We start from the raw sequence: 16,825 nt of genomic DNA, 5'->3' as shown, positions 1-16,825 counted from the left end.
AGCGAATAAAAAGAAAGTATAATAAAATAATAAGCGCCCATACGGCCCGACTTCAGAAGATTAGTGACAATATCAGATCAATTATAAAAGAGACAATAAAATCATACTCTTTAATTATATCTATATTATCCAATAAATCAGGCCACTAGAAATCAAGAATTATTATCATCATCCTCAACTACTATCTATCATCTCTGTCGTCGCTGTTGAGAATTACAGTCAATAATAAGCAGGGGGAGAGTTGTTAAGAGAAAAGACAGAAAGAGATGGCGATTGCCTCTTTGAATAGTTACCGCGGCAGAAATATTAATTAAATAGATTATCTCTTTATCTACAAATTTCTGTTACCTAGTTAGTAGAGAATTAATCATTGTTTTACTAGTATCTTGCTATTTGCGAATAGCTTTATCTGATATCTTTATCATACAACAAGGGCTGCCTACCTGCAGCATACCATAGCGAATCAAATCATCCTTACCGCCACCAAGTATAACAATACATCTTGCCTGTACCATCCGGTATAGGGAATTACGCAAACATGGGCCGATACGAGGGTTTAATATTAGGAAGGTGTCAATTCTCGGCCAGCAAAAGTACCCCGAACTGGTTTTAGCCTTACTTCTGCGCGTGCCTGTCCTGGAAACCTGTTCCGTGGGATGAGGACGGACTGATGTAAGAGAAGAGGGGAGATGATTTCATGCTGACATCTTCCTTCGGTTGGGGTTCTTTGCTGCGATCGCAACCAGCCGAGCGTCAGGTGATTGCTCGCAAAGGAAAAGGCATGCAGCGAGAGTTTCCTGCTAGTTTGGAAGTGTGTTTGGGGTAGAGTACATGAGATCTACTGTCTCCGATGTACTAGTATGTACCTGTAGGCTGTGTCCGTCCCTTCTCGCCACCGTCGCCTCCATGTGTTCGTGCAGGCAGCCTTTCCGTGCTGCTACTCGAGCAAGCCACTCAGCCTCCTCGCCTCTTCACCATTATTATTATTTCACCATTAATCAACATTAATCAACATTAATCAACATTAATCAACATCTTAGTAAGGTACCCGGTACCAGAGTCCATGCATCGTAGTACGCCCGGCGTAAGGTACGGCACTAGACCGGAACCGGCAGGCCCTCCAGGCGCTCGTTTCCGACACGCTCTATCCACCTAGCCCTCATTTGGGCTCATCCGACCATCCATGGCATTCCCGACGAGAAGCAAAGGCCGAAAGAGTCCGGCAGCCACGCTAGGGCCGCGGGCGCTGATTGGGTGGGAGTAACTGCCACCAGCGACAGCTCTGGCCAAGGAGTCCCTCGATCGCTGCGGCCCACTTGGTGCTGCGAATCGCATGTCTAGTGCCCTGTCGAGCACTCGAACCGTTATGCTATCTGGTAGATACGCCGGAGTACCGCCTTGTAACACACGCTGAATGTATCCCGCTAGCCCGCGGCCTGGCCCATCTTTCCAGAACAAATCAATCCACACCGTCTGCCGCTGACTGGCTGCTGCCGTTTAAGCTTCCCTGCGGAGATGCGTCGATGGTTTCTATTTTTTTCCTTTTTTTTTTTTTTTGCCTGCTGTTGGCTCTGTTTTCTTTTTCCTACGTGTCTGATTTGCCCGTGGTCGCTGCACGCTGCTGCAGACATCCCCAGGCTCTCCTAAAAGGGCAAACGCCCGTCAGTGTGGTGGGCCCTCTCGTCTTATTGAATTGAACATATACATCACCCATCCCTCGACTGAACTTGAGTACACTTCGATCTGATCATTGACCACACCTCCCTCCTCGCCCGACCCTGTCCCGGGTTCCTCCTTGTTGAAACGTGAATCAACACACCCCCCCCTTTAGGCCAGCCCTATGTCCGAATCGCAGCCCTCGTCGCGCTTCCTCGCCCCCGCCCCCGCCCCCGGTCAACCCCCTCAGCTCAAGGCCTCGGACCATGCCGTGCAGGGCCGCAAACACAAAACCACCGCCTGCCAGGCGTGTAAACTGAAGAAGCTCAAGGTCGTCCCCGGTATCTCCGTGCAAGCTCGTCGGGACGCCTCCATCGGCTGACCTACCTACCCCAGTGCCGCGGCGATCCGCCCTGCCAGCACTGCGTTGCCAATGGCCTCCACTGCCAGGTGGACGAGATGGCCGACATGCGCCGCAAGTATGCCATGAAGCGCAAGCTGGAGCGCCTCGAACAGGCCGAGGAGACCCTGGTGCGACTGGTCAGCGCCCTCCGCGACAGCGAGAGCAAGCGTCTCGCCCAGCTGCTCAACCTCATCCGCAGCAACGCCTCCTTCGACGAGCTACAGATCTTCCTCCAGAAGAAGTTCACGCCCCCCGAGATCGAACAATGCCCCGAACTGCGCGACATCCAGACCCAGATCTCGCGCCCCTCCACCGAGGACGACGATGACGACGATAACGAATCACACCCACACCCACAACAACAGCAACAACAACAAAAACAACCTCCCTCTCCCTCCCCGGCGCGCAGCTCCCGCCGCTTCCTCGATGTCCGTCGCCTCGCCGACAGCCCGGTATATCGCGTGCCCGCCCGGCCGTGGACGAAAGTCACCGACGACGACGAGCTGGTGTCGCATCTGATCTCGCTCTGGCTGACATGGACGTACCCGTTCTTCGACTGGCTGGACAAGGACCTGTTCCTGCGGGACATGCGGGCGGGGCAGCTGCAATGCCAGTTCTGCTCGCCGTTCCTCGTGAACGCCATCCTGTCCGAGGCCAGTGTATGTGTCTTCCTCTCCCCCCGGGGCCGGAATGGACAGACCTCGAACCTGGAAGCTGACGCATCTGCTGCTGCTGTAGTATTACTCCGACTACGCCGAGGTATTTACCGTCCCCAACGACACGCTGACCCGCGGCGACCATTTCTACGACGAGGCGCGTCACCTCCTGGAAAGGGAGGACGGCGCGGCGAACCTCCCGACCATCCAGGGGCTGTTGATTTTGTTTGTCCGGTATGGTGGGCTTCCATCGCCGCGACGTCGGCGACCACGCTAATTGTTGTCGTGTCTGCAGGATGGCGTTGATGGGGAAAGACCGGCTGGGCTGGATGTATCTGGACCTGGCCATCCGCGGGGCCGAGGAGTATGACGAGAGATACCCCCCCCGGCTGGGGGCCGACAACCCTAGCCCTGAGCCCTTGCGGGTGCTCGAGGATGTCGCCAACCGGACCCTCTGGGGGGCCTTCAACATCGCCGCGTACGTTTCTGTCTTCTTCTTCTTCTTCTTGATCCGGGGAATCCGATCCGATCACGACGCGCTGACTGATCCCTCGCAGCACGGCCACCGTCTCCCTCATGAAGCACCTCGACGTCTCCCCCCCGCGCCGACCCCGAATCGCCGTCCATCACCACGACCCCCGCGACGTGTGGTTCCCCTACCCGCGCGAGGTCGAATCCGTGCCCGGCCACCACGCCTGCGTCTTCGACCGCTGGAGCGCCTTCTGCTGCATCGCCATCCAGATCAGCACTGGCTTCCACAACGTCGAGAACCCCGTGTCGCTGGCCCAGATGCCGGGCTTCGTGCACAACATCCACGCCCAGCTGCAGGACTGGTACGCCAGTCTGCCGCCGTGTCTGAGTGCCGAGACCGCCGCCGCTCCCCACGTTCTTAGCCTGCAGTGAGTGATTCACAGCCCATCTGGACATCCACACCCCCCATCCCGACTGACGCCTCGGTTTCTTCTCCCAACAGCCTCTTCTATCACACCACCGTGATGCAAATCTTCAGCTACCTGCGCGCCAACCACTCCACCCCCTCCCCTCCCCCCTATCCCCCCACCAAAACCATCTGCCTCGCCTCCGCCCGCCAAGTGTCCCACCTCCTGGGCCTGCACCGCAACAACTGGGGCATCGACCGCATGGCCCCCTCCACCATCCAATGGTGCTGCATCAGCCTCTTCACGCTCATGGACGCCCTCGACGCGGCCGCCAACCGCAACGCCTTCATCGAGCTGTGCGTCTTCGCGCGCGCCTTCTCGCGCCGCTTCCCCCTCGCCAAGGGCATTCTGCGCATGATCCAGCTCTCGGCGACGCAGGCCCAGGTCGTCCTGCCGGAGGAGACGGACGTGCTTTTTGCGGACTTTGAGTCCGCCGCGTGGAAGGAGCGCGACGTGCAGGTTTTTAGTAGCTTCTATCCGCATCCGCATTTTGTGTCGGTTGTGAGGAGGGGGCGGGGGCGGGGGGTGGGGAGGGCGATTTGGATGCGTTTCTTAGGAGGTGGGATCGGTTGAGTCTTGGGGGGGAGGGGCAGGGGCAGGGAGGGGAGTGAGCTGGTTTACTTCCTGCTTCTGCTTCTGCTTCTGCTTCTGCTTAGGCTTAGGGATGGGGTGGGTGGGTGGGTATGACTACTATGGGGAAGGACTATGACTATGAGTATGACTACTATGAGGCGTTTGGACTTGAAACGAATGTGTTATGACATGAAGCATGAAGTAATGAATAACTCGATTTTCTTTTCTTGCATTCTATCATAATCTTCTTATTCTCACCCCTATCTATCACCACAATCCCTATTTAGATAGACACGGCCTCGACATAATATAATACCCGTTCTTCTATCTGCTTACAGTATCCAAACCACCCTCCGTCCATTACAAACAAAATACACACCAATCGATATCGATAACTAGCTTATGTTGCTGTGCTGCAGTCGCAAATAAAGATCGGCACGATTACGCATGACGGGTCTCACTGGGCCGCGGAATCATCTTCCGACCGACTGTGGTTGGGATGGAGGACACAGCCTACCGACTGGGTCGGTTTACTTTTCCGATTAGCATGCCGGTTTTTCTTCTTGGTTCTTGCCACCTCACCTCAGCTAGATAGTTACTGGACTAGGGCCAGGAAGGGGCCAGGAAGGATGGAGTCGGCGGCATTGCAGCTGTCTGTGCGTTGTCCTACCTCACACTATCCTGTAATCTACTCGACTCGGGTTCGGGGAGGAGTGGTTCGTATAGATACGTACTTACTTACCGACTCGGTGTTATTTTGGGAATGGCTGGTCTGTTTATTTCACTGGGCCCACCGTCCTGGGAGGTATAGGTGGATTTTATATAGGCAGGCAGGTAGACAGCCAGTATCTCAACTCAACCATTCTATAGAAAACATACAAACATACAACCCCGTACCCCCATACCAAATACACCAAACCGCTGCAGAATACTATCAGTATCACTAGTCGGAGCTAATAATCATAATAGCCATCCACCTGCGCAAGAATGACGAACCGGCCCGCCGGTCAATCCTGCAACGCCATCTGCAGCTAACCACCACCTCCAAGCCTGTATCACTGTCCCAGGCAGCTAGCTAGATAGTTCCCAGCAAGGCTCGAGTGGCCTGATGCGACCCACAACGCAAGAATGACATCTGGGTCGGGCTCCAGCCTCTCGATCGGCCAATCATCGGCCCAGCCGGTGGAGATCGGGGATGTCGGCGCGGATTTTCGATCAGATATGCTGTTTTTTAATCCCTCCCTGCCGGCCGGCTTGCTTTTGTTGGCGTGGATACGGAATATAGATAGTGTATCTACATGCCTGCATACCAGAGTAGGAAGGAAGGTGCAGGTGGGTTCGGAGTTCGGGTGGCTTTTCCGGCGGACAATAACAGGAAATATTTCATTGTATATAATAGTTGTGTTCATTATTATTATCACTATTAGTAGTACTGTTGTTATTTGTGGATTAGCGAGGTGCCGGTGCCGGCACCGGTACCGGCTCCACATTTGCTCGGACGGGATTTGAAAATTGGGAGTGGTGGGTGTGGTCGGGGGCATTGTCCTTGGAATTTTGACACTGTGTTTGATGAGATTGAATGGTTAGGGTTTCTAGTAGCACATGTAGACATTATTCTAGCTGTTTAATGTCCCGGGAACGAACTGTAATTTTGTACTAGTAGTACTCTGATAGCAACAGTGATATAACCAGCTGCGTGGTTTATATATAATATTGTCGCAATGACTTTCCACTCGCCTGGAAATCATCCAGGGCAGAAAATTCAATGTTATGTCTTCCTTAATATGACGGGTAACTAATTAACGCAGATACTTTAACAACTGACCACTGGCCACTCAAGAGCTCCGACTCAGTCTAGTGATATTCATATAGATACATGCTATCATGATACTACACACTACTACCTAGCTGCTAGCTGTCAATCCTAAGCGGGGGAGAGGGGTCCCTGTCACCCTTCTGATTGTGAATCCTTCAACCACCCATAAACCCCTCTATACAGATAACTCATTTCCAATACAACATCTACCCCTCTCCATCTTCACACCTCTAAACCCGAAATCAAACCACCATGAAGCTATCCAACTCTATCCCTCCCCTCCCCTTCCCGGAGTACACTCCTCCGAACACCCTCCCTCTCCTCCCCTCAACACTACCGTATACCCCCACTACCACCCCAAACACCCTCCAAACGAACCAATCCTGAATCCACAGACCCTGCCCTCAATCCCAGAGAAGAGACAATCCACCTACCCGAAACCTTAACCCGACCGACCGGTCGACCAACCGAGCCAGCCCATCCCAACAAAGTCCAACATGGCAGTCGCAGTGGCACCCGCGATCTGCACGCTTCCCCGCGGGAACAGATTTTTTTTTTTTTTTATAAACTCCACTGACGCGTGCTGAGTGCTTGTCACAAACGACAACAACCGCAGACATATCGTCCAGTCATTGTTTACAGCACTGTAGATTTGTGATCTGATTGATATTGTCGCTACCACCATGATCCAGGTCCCTAGTGCTGGGTCTCAGCGCCATCAGCATGATCCTGATCCGAGACATGCAGATGAGGGCCGCCCCACCATCGCGGGGGATAAAGATGCCGCGTTGGCGGTGGTCAGCGAGGAGGCGATGGAGATTGACCCTGTGATTGAGAGGAGGGTGGTCAGGAAGATCGATTGGTTTTTTATGCCGGCGATGTTGGTTGGTGAGTCTTGCTTCTTTCCTTTGGGGACGATACTACTGGTGCTGGTGCTGGTGCTGGTGCTGACTGGTTGTATGTAGGGTATGGGTTCGTTTACTGGGATAAGGTCTGTGCATCCACCATATACCCCATCCTCTCAGGACTTCAATCAAGTGCCGTGGATGGCCAATGCTAACCAACGACAGGCCATCCTGGGCAGCGCCTCGCTATTCGGCATGACAACCGATCTCCAGCTCTCCGTCATCGACTACAGCACCACGCCACCATCCAAGGACACCTCGCGCCTGAGCTGGGCCACCTCGATCTTCTACTTCGGCATGATGGCCGGCCTGTACCCCATGACCTTTGTGCTGCAGCGCTTCCGCATCCAGCGGGTGTTGGGCCCGATCGTCATGCTGTGGGCCGTGACATGCGCAGCCACGGCCGGGGTGAGTTCATGGCGGGGACTGTTCGTGCAGCGGTTTTTCCTAGGTAGGACCTACCACCTATCTACCTCCCTCCCAATCTCGACCAACGGTCAGGTCAGACGAGCTAATGGGTGCTGCATACAGGGTTCATAGAAAGCGTAATCCCCACCGGCTTCATGACAGTCGTGAGCGGATACTACACGCAACAAGAGCAGAGCCTGCGCCAGGCGTGGTGGTTTTCCGGGACTGGCTGGTTCACCATCATCGGGAGTGCGCTGAACTACGCCTTTGGGCAGATTGATTCCGGCGCGCTCAGGCCCTGGCAGTATATCTATATCTTTGCGGGGGCGTTGACCTTTCTCTTTGGGGTGTGGTGTTGTATCATGCCCAATTCGCCGGTCGAGGCCTGGTTCTTGACCGCGGAGGAGAGGAGAGTCGCGGTGGAACGCCTGCGGAAGGGGCAGACGGGCGTCCGCTGTCAGGTTATCAAGAGGGAGCAGATCATGGAGGCGTTTTTGGATGTGAAGGTGTACCTGGTGGCGATTATGATGGCTGCGGCGTGAGAATCCTGCTCCCTTTCTTTATGGGATAGATAAGACGTGCTGACTGCTCAGATATACCATCAACGGCGCCATCTCCGGGTTCGGCCCCTTGATCGTGTCCACCTTCGGCTTCGACACCCTCGACTCGATCCTGTTCCAGTTCCCCGTCGGCGGCATCTGCCTCATCTTCATCCCCCTGTGCGGGTACATCGGCTCCCGCGTGCCCAACACGCGCATCCCCATGCTCATCGCCTGCTGTCTCCCCGTCATCGCCGGCTGCGTGATCATCTGGAAGTCGACCTGGGGCTACCACCCGGCCGCCCCGGTGGTGGGCTACGCCATCACCGGATTCTTCGGGCCGGTGGTCAGCCTGATCATCACGCTGGGGGCCAGCAACGTGGCCGGCGCGACGAAGAAGACGGTCATGGCGGCGACGGTATTCGTGGCCTACACCGTCGGCAACATCATCGGGCCGCAGCTGGTCAACAGCCAGACGGTCGACCAGCACTACCCGACGCTGTGGAAGGGGATGGTGATCTGCTATTGCATCACCATCGCGGCGGCCGTCGCGCTGTACGGGGTGCTGTGGCGCGAGAACCGCCGTCGCGACGCCATGGATCTGGACGAGAGCCTGCGCGACAAGCTCGCCTTCCAGGATCTATCCGACAAGCAGAACCCGTTCTTCCGCTACGTGCTGTAGACATAGCCATAACAAGCAATCGGTTTAATCTTGTCTGTCTGTCTGCTCAATCCTCCTCGTAGAGATCATTCCGGAACCCCCCCCCCCCCCCCCCCCGGGTCCCATCATCCCCCGTCACGACCACCCACATCACCCGCTGCGCGATCTTATTCTCCCTCTTCTCGACCCGCTGGATGCGCCTCTCGCCCTGCTGCATGCGCCGCGTCACCCTCTTCGCGCGCTCCCTGACCAGCCTGCCCATCTTCTTGTCCAGCTTCTTCAGATCCTTCTGCAGATCATCCTGCACGATGCCCCGTCCCTGCAGCGACTCGCCCAGCGGGCCCCGCAAGCGCTCCCTGGCGCGTTCTCGCACCTCATCCATGGCCATCTCCACCTCATCCATCTTCACCAGCAGCTCGTTCTCCGCGGCCTCCGCCTCCCCAATCGCCCGGACGGCCTTACTCCTCCGCCCAACCAGCCCAGTATTCTGTCTCTCCGTAAACCACATTTCCTGCTTTTCCGCCGCCCGTTTCAACCAATTGCCATCCTCCCCAGCCCCAGTCCCTGACACATTCTTCTTCTTCCGCCCCTCCACCACAACCGGACACACATATTCCTTGATCGCTTCCATGCGTCTCATCTGCGGATCATGGCCCCCTCCCCCTCCCCCTATTTCCACTGTACTAGTAGTACTACTGGTAGTACTCCCCTGTGTATCCCCCTCCCCATCCCCAAAAACCTCCTCCTTCCTAAGGTCCGGCAACGCCAACACCTCCCCCGGAACCCCCACCTCACGCATCATCCCCCTGGTGGTCAAAACCTGCGCGCGCAGCCCCCTCGGCGCAAACAGCTGCTCATTGGCGAGCCGCATGTACGCCTGGGTGCGCATCCGCGAGAGTTGGAAGGCGCCGCACTCGGCGGCGGTCTGCACGCCCAGCGCCAGGAGCTGGAACTCCAGCAGCGGGACGAAGCCCAGCAGGTTGCCGGTTGTGCTGGCGACTTGGAAGTAGGGGTGCGCGAGCCAGACTTCGTTGAGGGCGTCGATGAAGGTGAGGAAGTCGGTGGGCGGGATGGGGAGTGCGTTGTTGGTGGTGGTTGTGGGGAGGGATGAGGATGGGGATGATGGGTAGGCGCGCAGGAAGGGTCGGTAGCAGGTGCCGTGGAGGGTGTGGGATGTTTCTGGTTTGAGAGAAGGGGGGGGGGGTTAGTTTGTTTGGATTGGGGAGGGGGGGGGGGGGGGGAGCGTACGGGGGATGACGATGGGTTTGGGGAGGATGGCGGAGGGGCGCGGGAAGGTGGAGGGGATTTGGTTGTGGATGAGGATTGGGGTGGTGGTGGTGGTTGTGGTGAGGGGTGTTTTGGTGGTTATGTTGATGTCGATGTCGATGTCCACTGGGTTGAGGGTTGGGGTTGGGCGAGGGGGCAGCGGCGGTGGGGTGTCGTTGAGAACCATGATGGTAAGAGACCGTGTCAGGAGGTGGTGATGGGCGAGGAGCCCACGGCGATGGGGGGTTTATAGGCCATGATGCCGACAGTGACTGACAGACTGACAGACTGACCCAGACTGACCCAGACTGATGAGGGTTGGAGACGCAGGGTGAATGCCTGAATCCGGTCTGCACTAGGCTGCTTCGGGATTGGCCCGGGCGTAAATATTGCCGGCGGCTGATTGGCCGGGAGATGCTTGTGCCCCAGGCAACACTTTTGACAGCGGCTGCCTGGGGATCATCCCTCTTCCTGGCTTATTTATAGCACTCGGACGGTCGTGTCCACTGCAGGATATCTACTGGCTGCGTTCGGGATTACTAATTTTACCCCAGTAACTTCCTCGGAGTTTTTTTTGTCATGAACTTCAAGCTCTCACCATCACACATCTACCATGCCAACTGGACGATCGCACTGCAGGTAAAAGCTACAGGATCCACCATGTCCCCCACTACAGGCAAATATCTTATCCTCTTATGAAGTCATGCTTCAATTTACACCCGCAGACTACCTGGCTAATTTTGTCGACGCTGCATGCGAGCTTTCTCCGGAACACCCCGTCTATTACTTCTTCCGCCGGGCCCTCGAGGATGTCAGACCTTCCGAGGGGGCTTTGAGCGGGGGTTTTTTCTTTGTATCAGCGGAGCGGCCTCTCTGTCAGAGGTTGATATGCGCTGGCCAAGTGGCGCGATTGCCAGCCTTGATCCATGGCTAACAATAGTAGATCAGCAGCGGGATGTTACTCCCGTGCTAGAACATCCATTTCATCATCATCTCCGGACCTTCCAGACGGGCGGGAAAAGCTCAGATCGACTTTCATTATCACCAGGTGGATGTCCGACATTACATTAGGCTATATATCCAATCAACAACACCCCCACAGCAACGCGACAATCACGTATCTCTCTTAACGTTCCCATCAACCACCCCAGCCTCCGCTTCCACGTCCCCCCGTCCCTCCACCCCATTCCCCGCACTCGTCTCGGACGAGTTAGCATACTGCCTCCTCAACCCCGCCAGGGTCAACCACTCCCCCTGCACGAGATACATGTACCAGTAGTACGTGCCTGACACATTAGCCTCATCCTCACATCCCTCACGGATAAACACCTACCGACAAATAGCCCACCCCCGACAATATTCCCCAGCAGGGTCGGGATGATCCCCTTCCAGATATACAGCCCGACGGTGATCCCCGGCGCCTCGAGCCAGATGCTCAGCGGAATGAAGGTCATATTGGCGACGACGTGATCCAGGCCCAGCGACACGAAGGCGAATATCGGCCACCAGATCCCGATCACCTTGGACGCGAGATCGCGGCCCTGCAGCCCGAAGAAACACGCCAGACAGACCAGCCAGTTGCAGCCGATTCCGCGCACGAAGATCTGTTGGAACTCCGGAGTGACTTGCTTCTTGGTCGCGAATGAGATGGCCTCGGATTTGTATGGGTCGACGGCGAAGACGTTGCCGTCTGTTCTCATTAATTAGTCTTACCCTAACTTTTGCTTTTTGTTTCATAACTCGGGAGGAGAGAAGAACATACACCCGAAGATAATCGCCACGACAAACAGCGATCCGCACAGGTTTCCCCAGAAGGTAATGAACCAATGCAGCAGCATCCTCCACCACGGAATCTGCCGCTGTAGGGCAGCCACGGTCGTATACTACCGTATGACTGTCAACCAAGACTGTAAATCAAACGCAAGAGCACGGACATACCATGAACGAGCCCGTGCACAGATCCGCCCCGGTCAGGATAATCATGCACAGTCCGTACGGGAAGACCAGCGCGCCAATGGTCCGGATCAACCCGGGGGCGTTCTCCTGGAACCACGAGCTGGTGTTGGTGCTCAGGGCCGTCCCGCACGCAAACGCCAGGAGACAGCCCGCGGACACCGAGCTCAGGAACACCTTGTCGAGGCGCATGTTGCCCTTGGTCACCCCCGTGCGCGAGACAAACTCGATCACCTCCGCTGCGGTGTATGCGTCCAGGCCGACTGACATGGTGACGGTCCCAGCAAACAGACAGCACGTAGCAAGTTATACAGACCAGTTGGCCTAACCGAGCTGCTATTGGGACTGGGTCACAATAAATCGTCCGCCGGAAAACGCAACCCACGTCGAAAACACACAGACTAGTATATATACCAACCCTACAACCCTACAACCCTACCTAAAAGCCATGACCAATCACATCCACTAAAAGGGCCAAGTACGTTATCGGATCGACAGCGCCTTTGTGGACTCGAGTATGCAAACTCGGGCCCATTTAAGGTTCGACCCAGACTGGACTGCGGCCACCGGAGACTAACGCAGAATCGGTCTGACTGCCAAGCCCTCTCCGGGCAACTCATATCCTCCCATCTTATCGCAGCCACGGACAGGGTCCTGCATTCCAGTCGCTCATTTCCGCGGACTGCGCAGGAGTGCCAATAAAGGGATGAATGGGGGAGATAGGGGCTCATCTACCCCAGTTTGTGGGATGTATGGTTGAGAAATCCGGGTGTAGTGATAGGTCATAGGCGAACGGTATCTGCCTCATGGTCATCATTGTATGTAGAGGAAAGTTTGGAGTTGGTGCTCTCCGGGCCAATGGTGGGTTGTTGTGCTCCGTATATATCTTAGTTGCCAGTCTCACCTCACCGTTGATAGGGGGGGGTGAGTGGGTGGGATCGTCGCACCTGGACCGTGCATAAACTACCGTGTACCCTGGTACCCTGGACACTAGTGAGTGCTGTTGATCTGTCGTGCCCCTCGCGTTGTCGGGGCATGGCTTCGTCTCGCAGAGGCTTGTTTTGGAGAAGCATCTCTGACGGCTGTAGCTGGGGCGCGCCTGGGCTAATGGGAATTCTGGTGTAGTATACTCCGTAGTGAGCCTGCCAGGCCTTGACCTGATGATTTGTAGCCTGGTGGTATTTGATGATTGTCTATTCATTCTGGATTTTCTGTCAGTAGGATTGATTGCCTTGATTATTATTTTTTCCGGAGTTTCATCCTTGAGATGCTCTTGATAGATACTTTCTCGTATTTCTAGGGGCCTGTTTACTCGTGACTTGGCACAAGATCAACAGTTGTCTGGGATGTTGTATTTGTTTGGTTTGATGGATGATTTGAGCACGTCACATCAAGACTGATATAAAAACAGGTAGAAAGGTCGGAATGCTATATATTACAGGTAGATGCGATTCATGTTCAGAGTCAGATGAAATAAATCTCACTACCCGAGACAAAATTTTCAGCATCAGCAGTTGTACTTATTATTGTCAACAAATTCTCCATGGTCATCCTCAAATACTATCCATCGCATAGTGTCCGCATACCATTGATAAGCCGAGCATGATTTTGAAATTTCGAAATCATCCTTCTCTCACTGACATCAACATAAGTGTTCAGCCACAGCAGATATTGACCGGTTCCCGCAGACCCCCAGCCACAGCAAGTAAATACTAGTCAAGATGACATCTACAATCCAAGTCCATCCGAGTCGACACCCACCGCACAGGATAAATGACACAATCTATAATCATTCTCTCATAACCCCTTTGTCGTAGACTGCAAAATTAGGTTATGTCTAGGTTCACCTCGGCCAACACAATCCCATCCAATCCAGTTTCGCCCGCCAAAGACAGGCAACGACAAACCCTAACCCCCCGAGCCACAACCTTCTTTCAGCGGCTGGAAAGAGGGCTGAAAGATGAATTCATCCCCGCAAGATAAATAAATAGCTGTACGTGACGTGAAGGATGAAGAAGCTTAACCCACACCTCAACCTCAACCACCTCCGCTCAACACAGCCACCATGCCAGAGTGGATATACCTCCTGCTCATCGCCGTCTTTATCCTGCTAGCAGGGTACAAGAATCTGCCATGCGTGTGGCATGTACGTTCCCCCTCTGACGCCCCCCCCAAAACAAAAATATCCCAATCCCATCCCACCCATCAACTAATCAATCCTCTCCCACCCCAGATCCGCTCCTTCCGCGCCATCCTTCCTCTCCCCTCCAACCCCCCTTCTCCTCCTCCTTCTCCCCTCTCGGCCCCAATCCCCAATCCCAACCCCAAGCCCTAACCCCCACCCACCTCTTCCTCCCCATAATCAGCACATCCCGCTCCCCCCTCAGCGAATGCGACTACAACCTCCACAAATCCAACTCGACCTACCTCTCCGACGTGGACGTATCACGCGCAAACCTCTGCGCCCTGCTCTTCGGATCCCGTCTCGCTCTCCGTCCCACCACCGCCATCACCACCATCACATCTTCCTCCTCACTACCATTTATCATCGTGATCCTCGGCGGCGTGCAGTGCGTCTTCAGAAAGGAAATCAGCCCGTACCAGGCGTACGATATCTGGACGAGGGTGTTCTCGTGGGATGAGAAGTGGATGTATGTTGTTTCGCATTTTGTGGTGCCGGGGGTCTTTCGGGGGAGGGGGAGGGGAAGGGGGCGGGGAGAAGAGGATGGGGATGGCAGCGAGGGGAAGGAGGGTGCGAAGAAGAGTGTTTTCGCGACGTGTGTCTCGAGGGTGGTGTTTAAGCAGGGGAGGGTGACGGTTCCTCCTGGGAGGATGTTGGGGGAATGTGGGTTGTTGGGGGTTGATGGGATGGGGGCTGGCAATGATGTTGAAGAGAGGAGGTGTAGGGATTTGGAGAAGGCGCAGTTGAAATGCGGGTGGGATGCCGTGCATGAGGCGTTTGATCCGGATATTAGGGTTGTGCTGGAGAGGTTTATGGGGTGATTGATGAGCTTTCTTCATATAGAACATTGGTTAGGGGATGGGCATGGCTTGGATGATACCTGTTTGGGAAGGGCTGAGATTAGCGTAGTGAGCATTCTGAAGAGCGGAATCAAGCATTACTTTTGCTATTGTCTCACCGTCTATATATATAATCTAGTATCTATTATCTACAGATCAATTAATTATTTCAACCCTCCCTCCGCCGCCCTCGACATACCCGGCTCCCCATCCGCCGGCACCATCGGCTCGTCCTTGACCGGACGCGCCTTCTCAACAACCTCGGACCTCCTCGTGGCATTCTCCTGCAGCTTCTGCATATACCGATCCGACTCCGCGGCATACTTGCAGCGGGTGCGAATCGCCGCGCCATACTTATAGAACAAGAACGGCGCAGGCATGCACAGCAGCGACAAGAAGGCCGGGATGGACGGCGCCCAATGAATCCCCACGCCACTATACATATACGTCGCGATGATGGGGAAGATGGCCCCAAAAACCGACCGCAGGACGGTATTCGCGGCCAGCACAGACGCCGCATAGATCGTATACGAATCGATCAGGTAATTCATCACACCGAGATAGATCAGAATAACACCGAACCCGAACGGCGCCGTGGCAATGATACTGACGCTCCAATGGATGGACGGCGAATCGGTCCACGCGAACCAGAACTGGCTGATGGGGATGGCCAGCGCTCCTGGCATGCACTGGATGAGCCGAGTCTCTGGAGGCGCGAACCCCCCGCATCGCTCCTGCACCCGGATATAGTGGAAGTTGGCGGGGATGGTGCATCCCACCCCGATGATCATCCCCACCATGATCCCCAGGAACGCCAGGCCGCCCACGCCCGGATTCCACCCGCGCACGTCCTCGAACACGATCGGGAACGCTGAGAAGAACATGTACAGCGTCCCGTACACGATGGCGATGTACAGCGCGAAGAGCAGCACGATCGGTTCGCGGAAGAGAAGTACCCACGGTCGCAACATTGAGGTCTTGAGCAGTCGATCCAGCGACACCTTGCCCTTGTCTAGCTCGACCTTGCTGCGGTATACACGACCCGTCAGCTGCGAGAGGCGCTCCGCGCGCTGCCGCAGCAACCGCGGCGCATACGTCTCGGGGATGGAGACGGTCATGAGCAGCCAGACGAACCCGGCCAGCGCAGCCAGGAACCCCTCGACCCAGCGCCAGCCCGCGCGCATGCCCATGAACCCGCCGATGATGGGGCCCAGGGCCGGTCCCAGGAACGGCGCCGCGGCGTACAGACTGAGTGCCAGGCCGCGCTGTCTGGCCGTGAACATATCAGAGATGGTGCCGCCGGCGTTAGTGAAGGGGGCGGCGCCAAAGGCGCCCGCGAAGAAGCGCAGGATGCACAGGGACCAGATGTTGGGGGCACCGGCACAGCCAGCGGAGAAGGCGGCCATGCCCATGAAGCTGAAGAAGAAGGGGATCTGGCGGCCGAAGACCTCGCTGACGGGGGCCCAGAGCAGCGGGCCCACGGCGAAGCCGAGCACGAACAGCGACAGGCCGATGGTCGCGACCTCTGCGCTGACGCCGAAGTGGGCGGTGATTTCGCTGATGCTGCCGCTGTACGTGGACGAGGTGAGGGCCACGGTGAGGGTGGAGAAGGCCACGATCAGCGTGATGCTTAGCTTCTTGCCCAGGCTGAAGAGCAGCGGGTTGCGGCTGTCGTGAGGGATCCATGAGACCGCGTACGGGTCGTCTTCGGTTCCGCTGCCGGGGAACTCGAATTCGAGCACTTCCTGCGTGATGGCTCCTTGGTCGGTGAGCAGTCGCCAGAAGGGGATCTGGTTGCGGTAGACGCCGGCCTGGAGGGGCTTGGGCCCGGCCTCTTTCTGCGGCGTGTCTTCCCTGTCGATGTTGGGCATTTCCTTTTCTTTTCCTTTTTTTTGTGTTTTGTTTGGATTTTTTTGGGTTTCGGAATCCCCTGGGTGGGAGGTTATTTTGGAGGGGGTTCAGGAACTTGTCATTAGCACATTATTATCTGGGGATAGAGAATCATGACACTGACACTCCGACAGACACAA

General features: G+C 55.7%; 6 protein-coding genes across 6 annotated transcripts; 3 read left to right on the top strand and 3 right to left on the bottom strand.

Moving 5' to 3' along the window:
• Window positions 1–1,623: 1,623 nt before the first annotated feature.
• BO70DRAFT_386976 (Zn(II)2Cys6 transcription factor) lies at window positions 1,624–4,414 on the top strand (the record flags this gene model as incomplete). The annotated part of the gene is made up of 7 exons (XM_025545869.1): window positions 1,624–1,987; window positions 2,053–2,718; window positions 2,798–2,949; window positions 3,011–3,193; window positions 3,273–3,614; window positions 3,689–4,178; window positions 4,316–4,414. The coding sequence occupies exons 1-7, from the start codon at window positions 1,841–1,843 to the stop codon at window positions 4,412–4,414; spliced, it is 2,079 nt and encodes a 692-aa protein (XP_025400053.1). The 5' UTR covers window positions 1,624–1,840.
• A 2,112-nt stretch (window positions 4,415–6,526) lies between these two features.
• Window positions 6,527–8,608, top strand: BO70DRAFT_361698 (putative MFS transporter). The gene is made up of 5 exons (XM_025543103.1): window positions 6,527–6,930; window positions 7,008–7,033; window positions 7,113–7,398; window positions 7,479–7,893; window positions 7,949–8,608. Exons 1-5 carry the CDS (start codon window positions 6,726–6,728, stop codon window positions 8,574–8,576), a joined length of 1,560 nt encoding a protein of 519 aa, XP_025400052.1. The 5' UTR covers window positions 6,527–6,725; the 3' UTR covers window positions 8,577–8,608.
• Window positions 8,609–8,622: 14 nt separating this feature from the next.
• On the bottom strand, window positions 8,623–10,248 carry BO70DRAFT_428872 (uncharacterized protein; the record flags this gene model as incomplete). The annotated part of the gene is made up of 2 exons (XM_025548021.1): window positions 9,804–10,248; window positions 8,623–9,734 (listed from the first exon to the last, which is right to left on the bottom strand). The coding sequence occupies exons 1-2, from the start codon at window positions 10,006–10,008 to the stop codon at window positions 8,623–8,625; spliced, it is 1,317 nt and encodes a 438-aa protein (XP_025400051.1). The 5' UTR covers window positions 10,009–10,248.
• Window positions 10,249–10,934: 686 nt separating this feature from the next.
• On the bottom strand, window positions 10,935–12,136 carry BO70DRAFT_428871 (formate/nitrite transporter family protein; the record flags this gene model as incomplete). Its single annotated transcript, XM_025548020.1, has 4 exons — window positions 11,760–12,136; window positions 11,584–11,704; window positions 11,155–11,511; window positions 10,935–11,107 (listed from the first exon to the last, which is right to left on the bottom strand). The coding sequence occupies exons 1-4, from the start codon at window positions 12,042–12,044 to the stop codon at window positions 10,935–10,937; spliced, it is 936 nt and encodes a 311-aa protein (XP_025400050.1). The 5' UTR covers window positions 12,045–12,136.
• Window positions 12,137–13,797: 1,661 nt separating this feature from the next.
• BO70DRAFT_428870 (uncharacterized protein) lies at window positions 13,798–14,777 on the top strand (the record flags this gene model as incomplete). Its single annotated transcript, XM_025548019.1, has 2 exons — window positions 13,798–13,920; window positions 14,008–14,777. The coding sequence occupies exons 1-2, from the start codon at window positions 13,908–13,910 to the stop codon at window positions 14,775–14,777; spliced, it is 783 nt and encodes a 260-aa protein (XP_025400049.1). The 5' UTR covers window positions 13,798–13,907.
• Window positions 14,778–14,807: 30 nt separating this feature from the next.
• Window positions 14,808–16,666, bottom strand: BO70DRAFT_428869 (MFS transporter; the record flags this gene model as incomplete). Its single annotated transcript, XM_025548018.1, has 2 exons — window positions 14,808–14,836; window positions 14,995–16,666. The coding sequence occupies 2 exons, from the start codon at window positions 16,664–16,666 to the stop codon at window positions 14,808–14,810; spliced, it is 1,701 nt and encodes a 566-aa protein (XP_025400048.1).
• Window positions 16,667–16,825: the final 159 nt, after the last annotated feature.

Source organism: Aspergillus heteromorphus, assembly GCF_003184545.1.
Source record: "Aspergillus heteromorphus CBS 117.55 chromosome Unknown BO70scaffold_10, whole genome shotgun sequence".
Lineage (NCBI taxonomy): Eukaryota > Fungi > Ascomycota > Eurotiomycetes > Eurotiales > Aspergillaceae > Aspergillus > Aspergillus heteromorphus.
The sequence above is the reverse complement of the archived record's forward strand: the minus strand, read 5'-3'. Positions and strand labels throughout refer to the sequence as shown.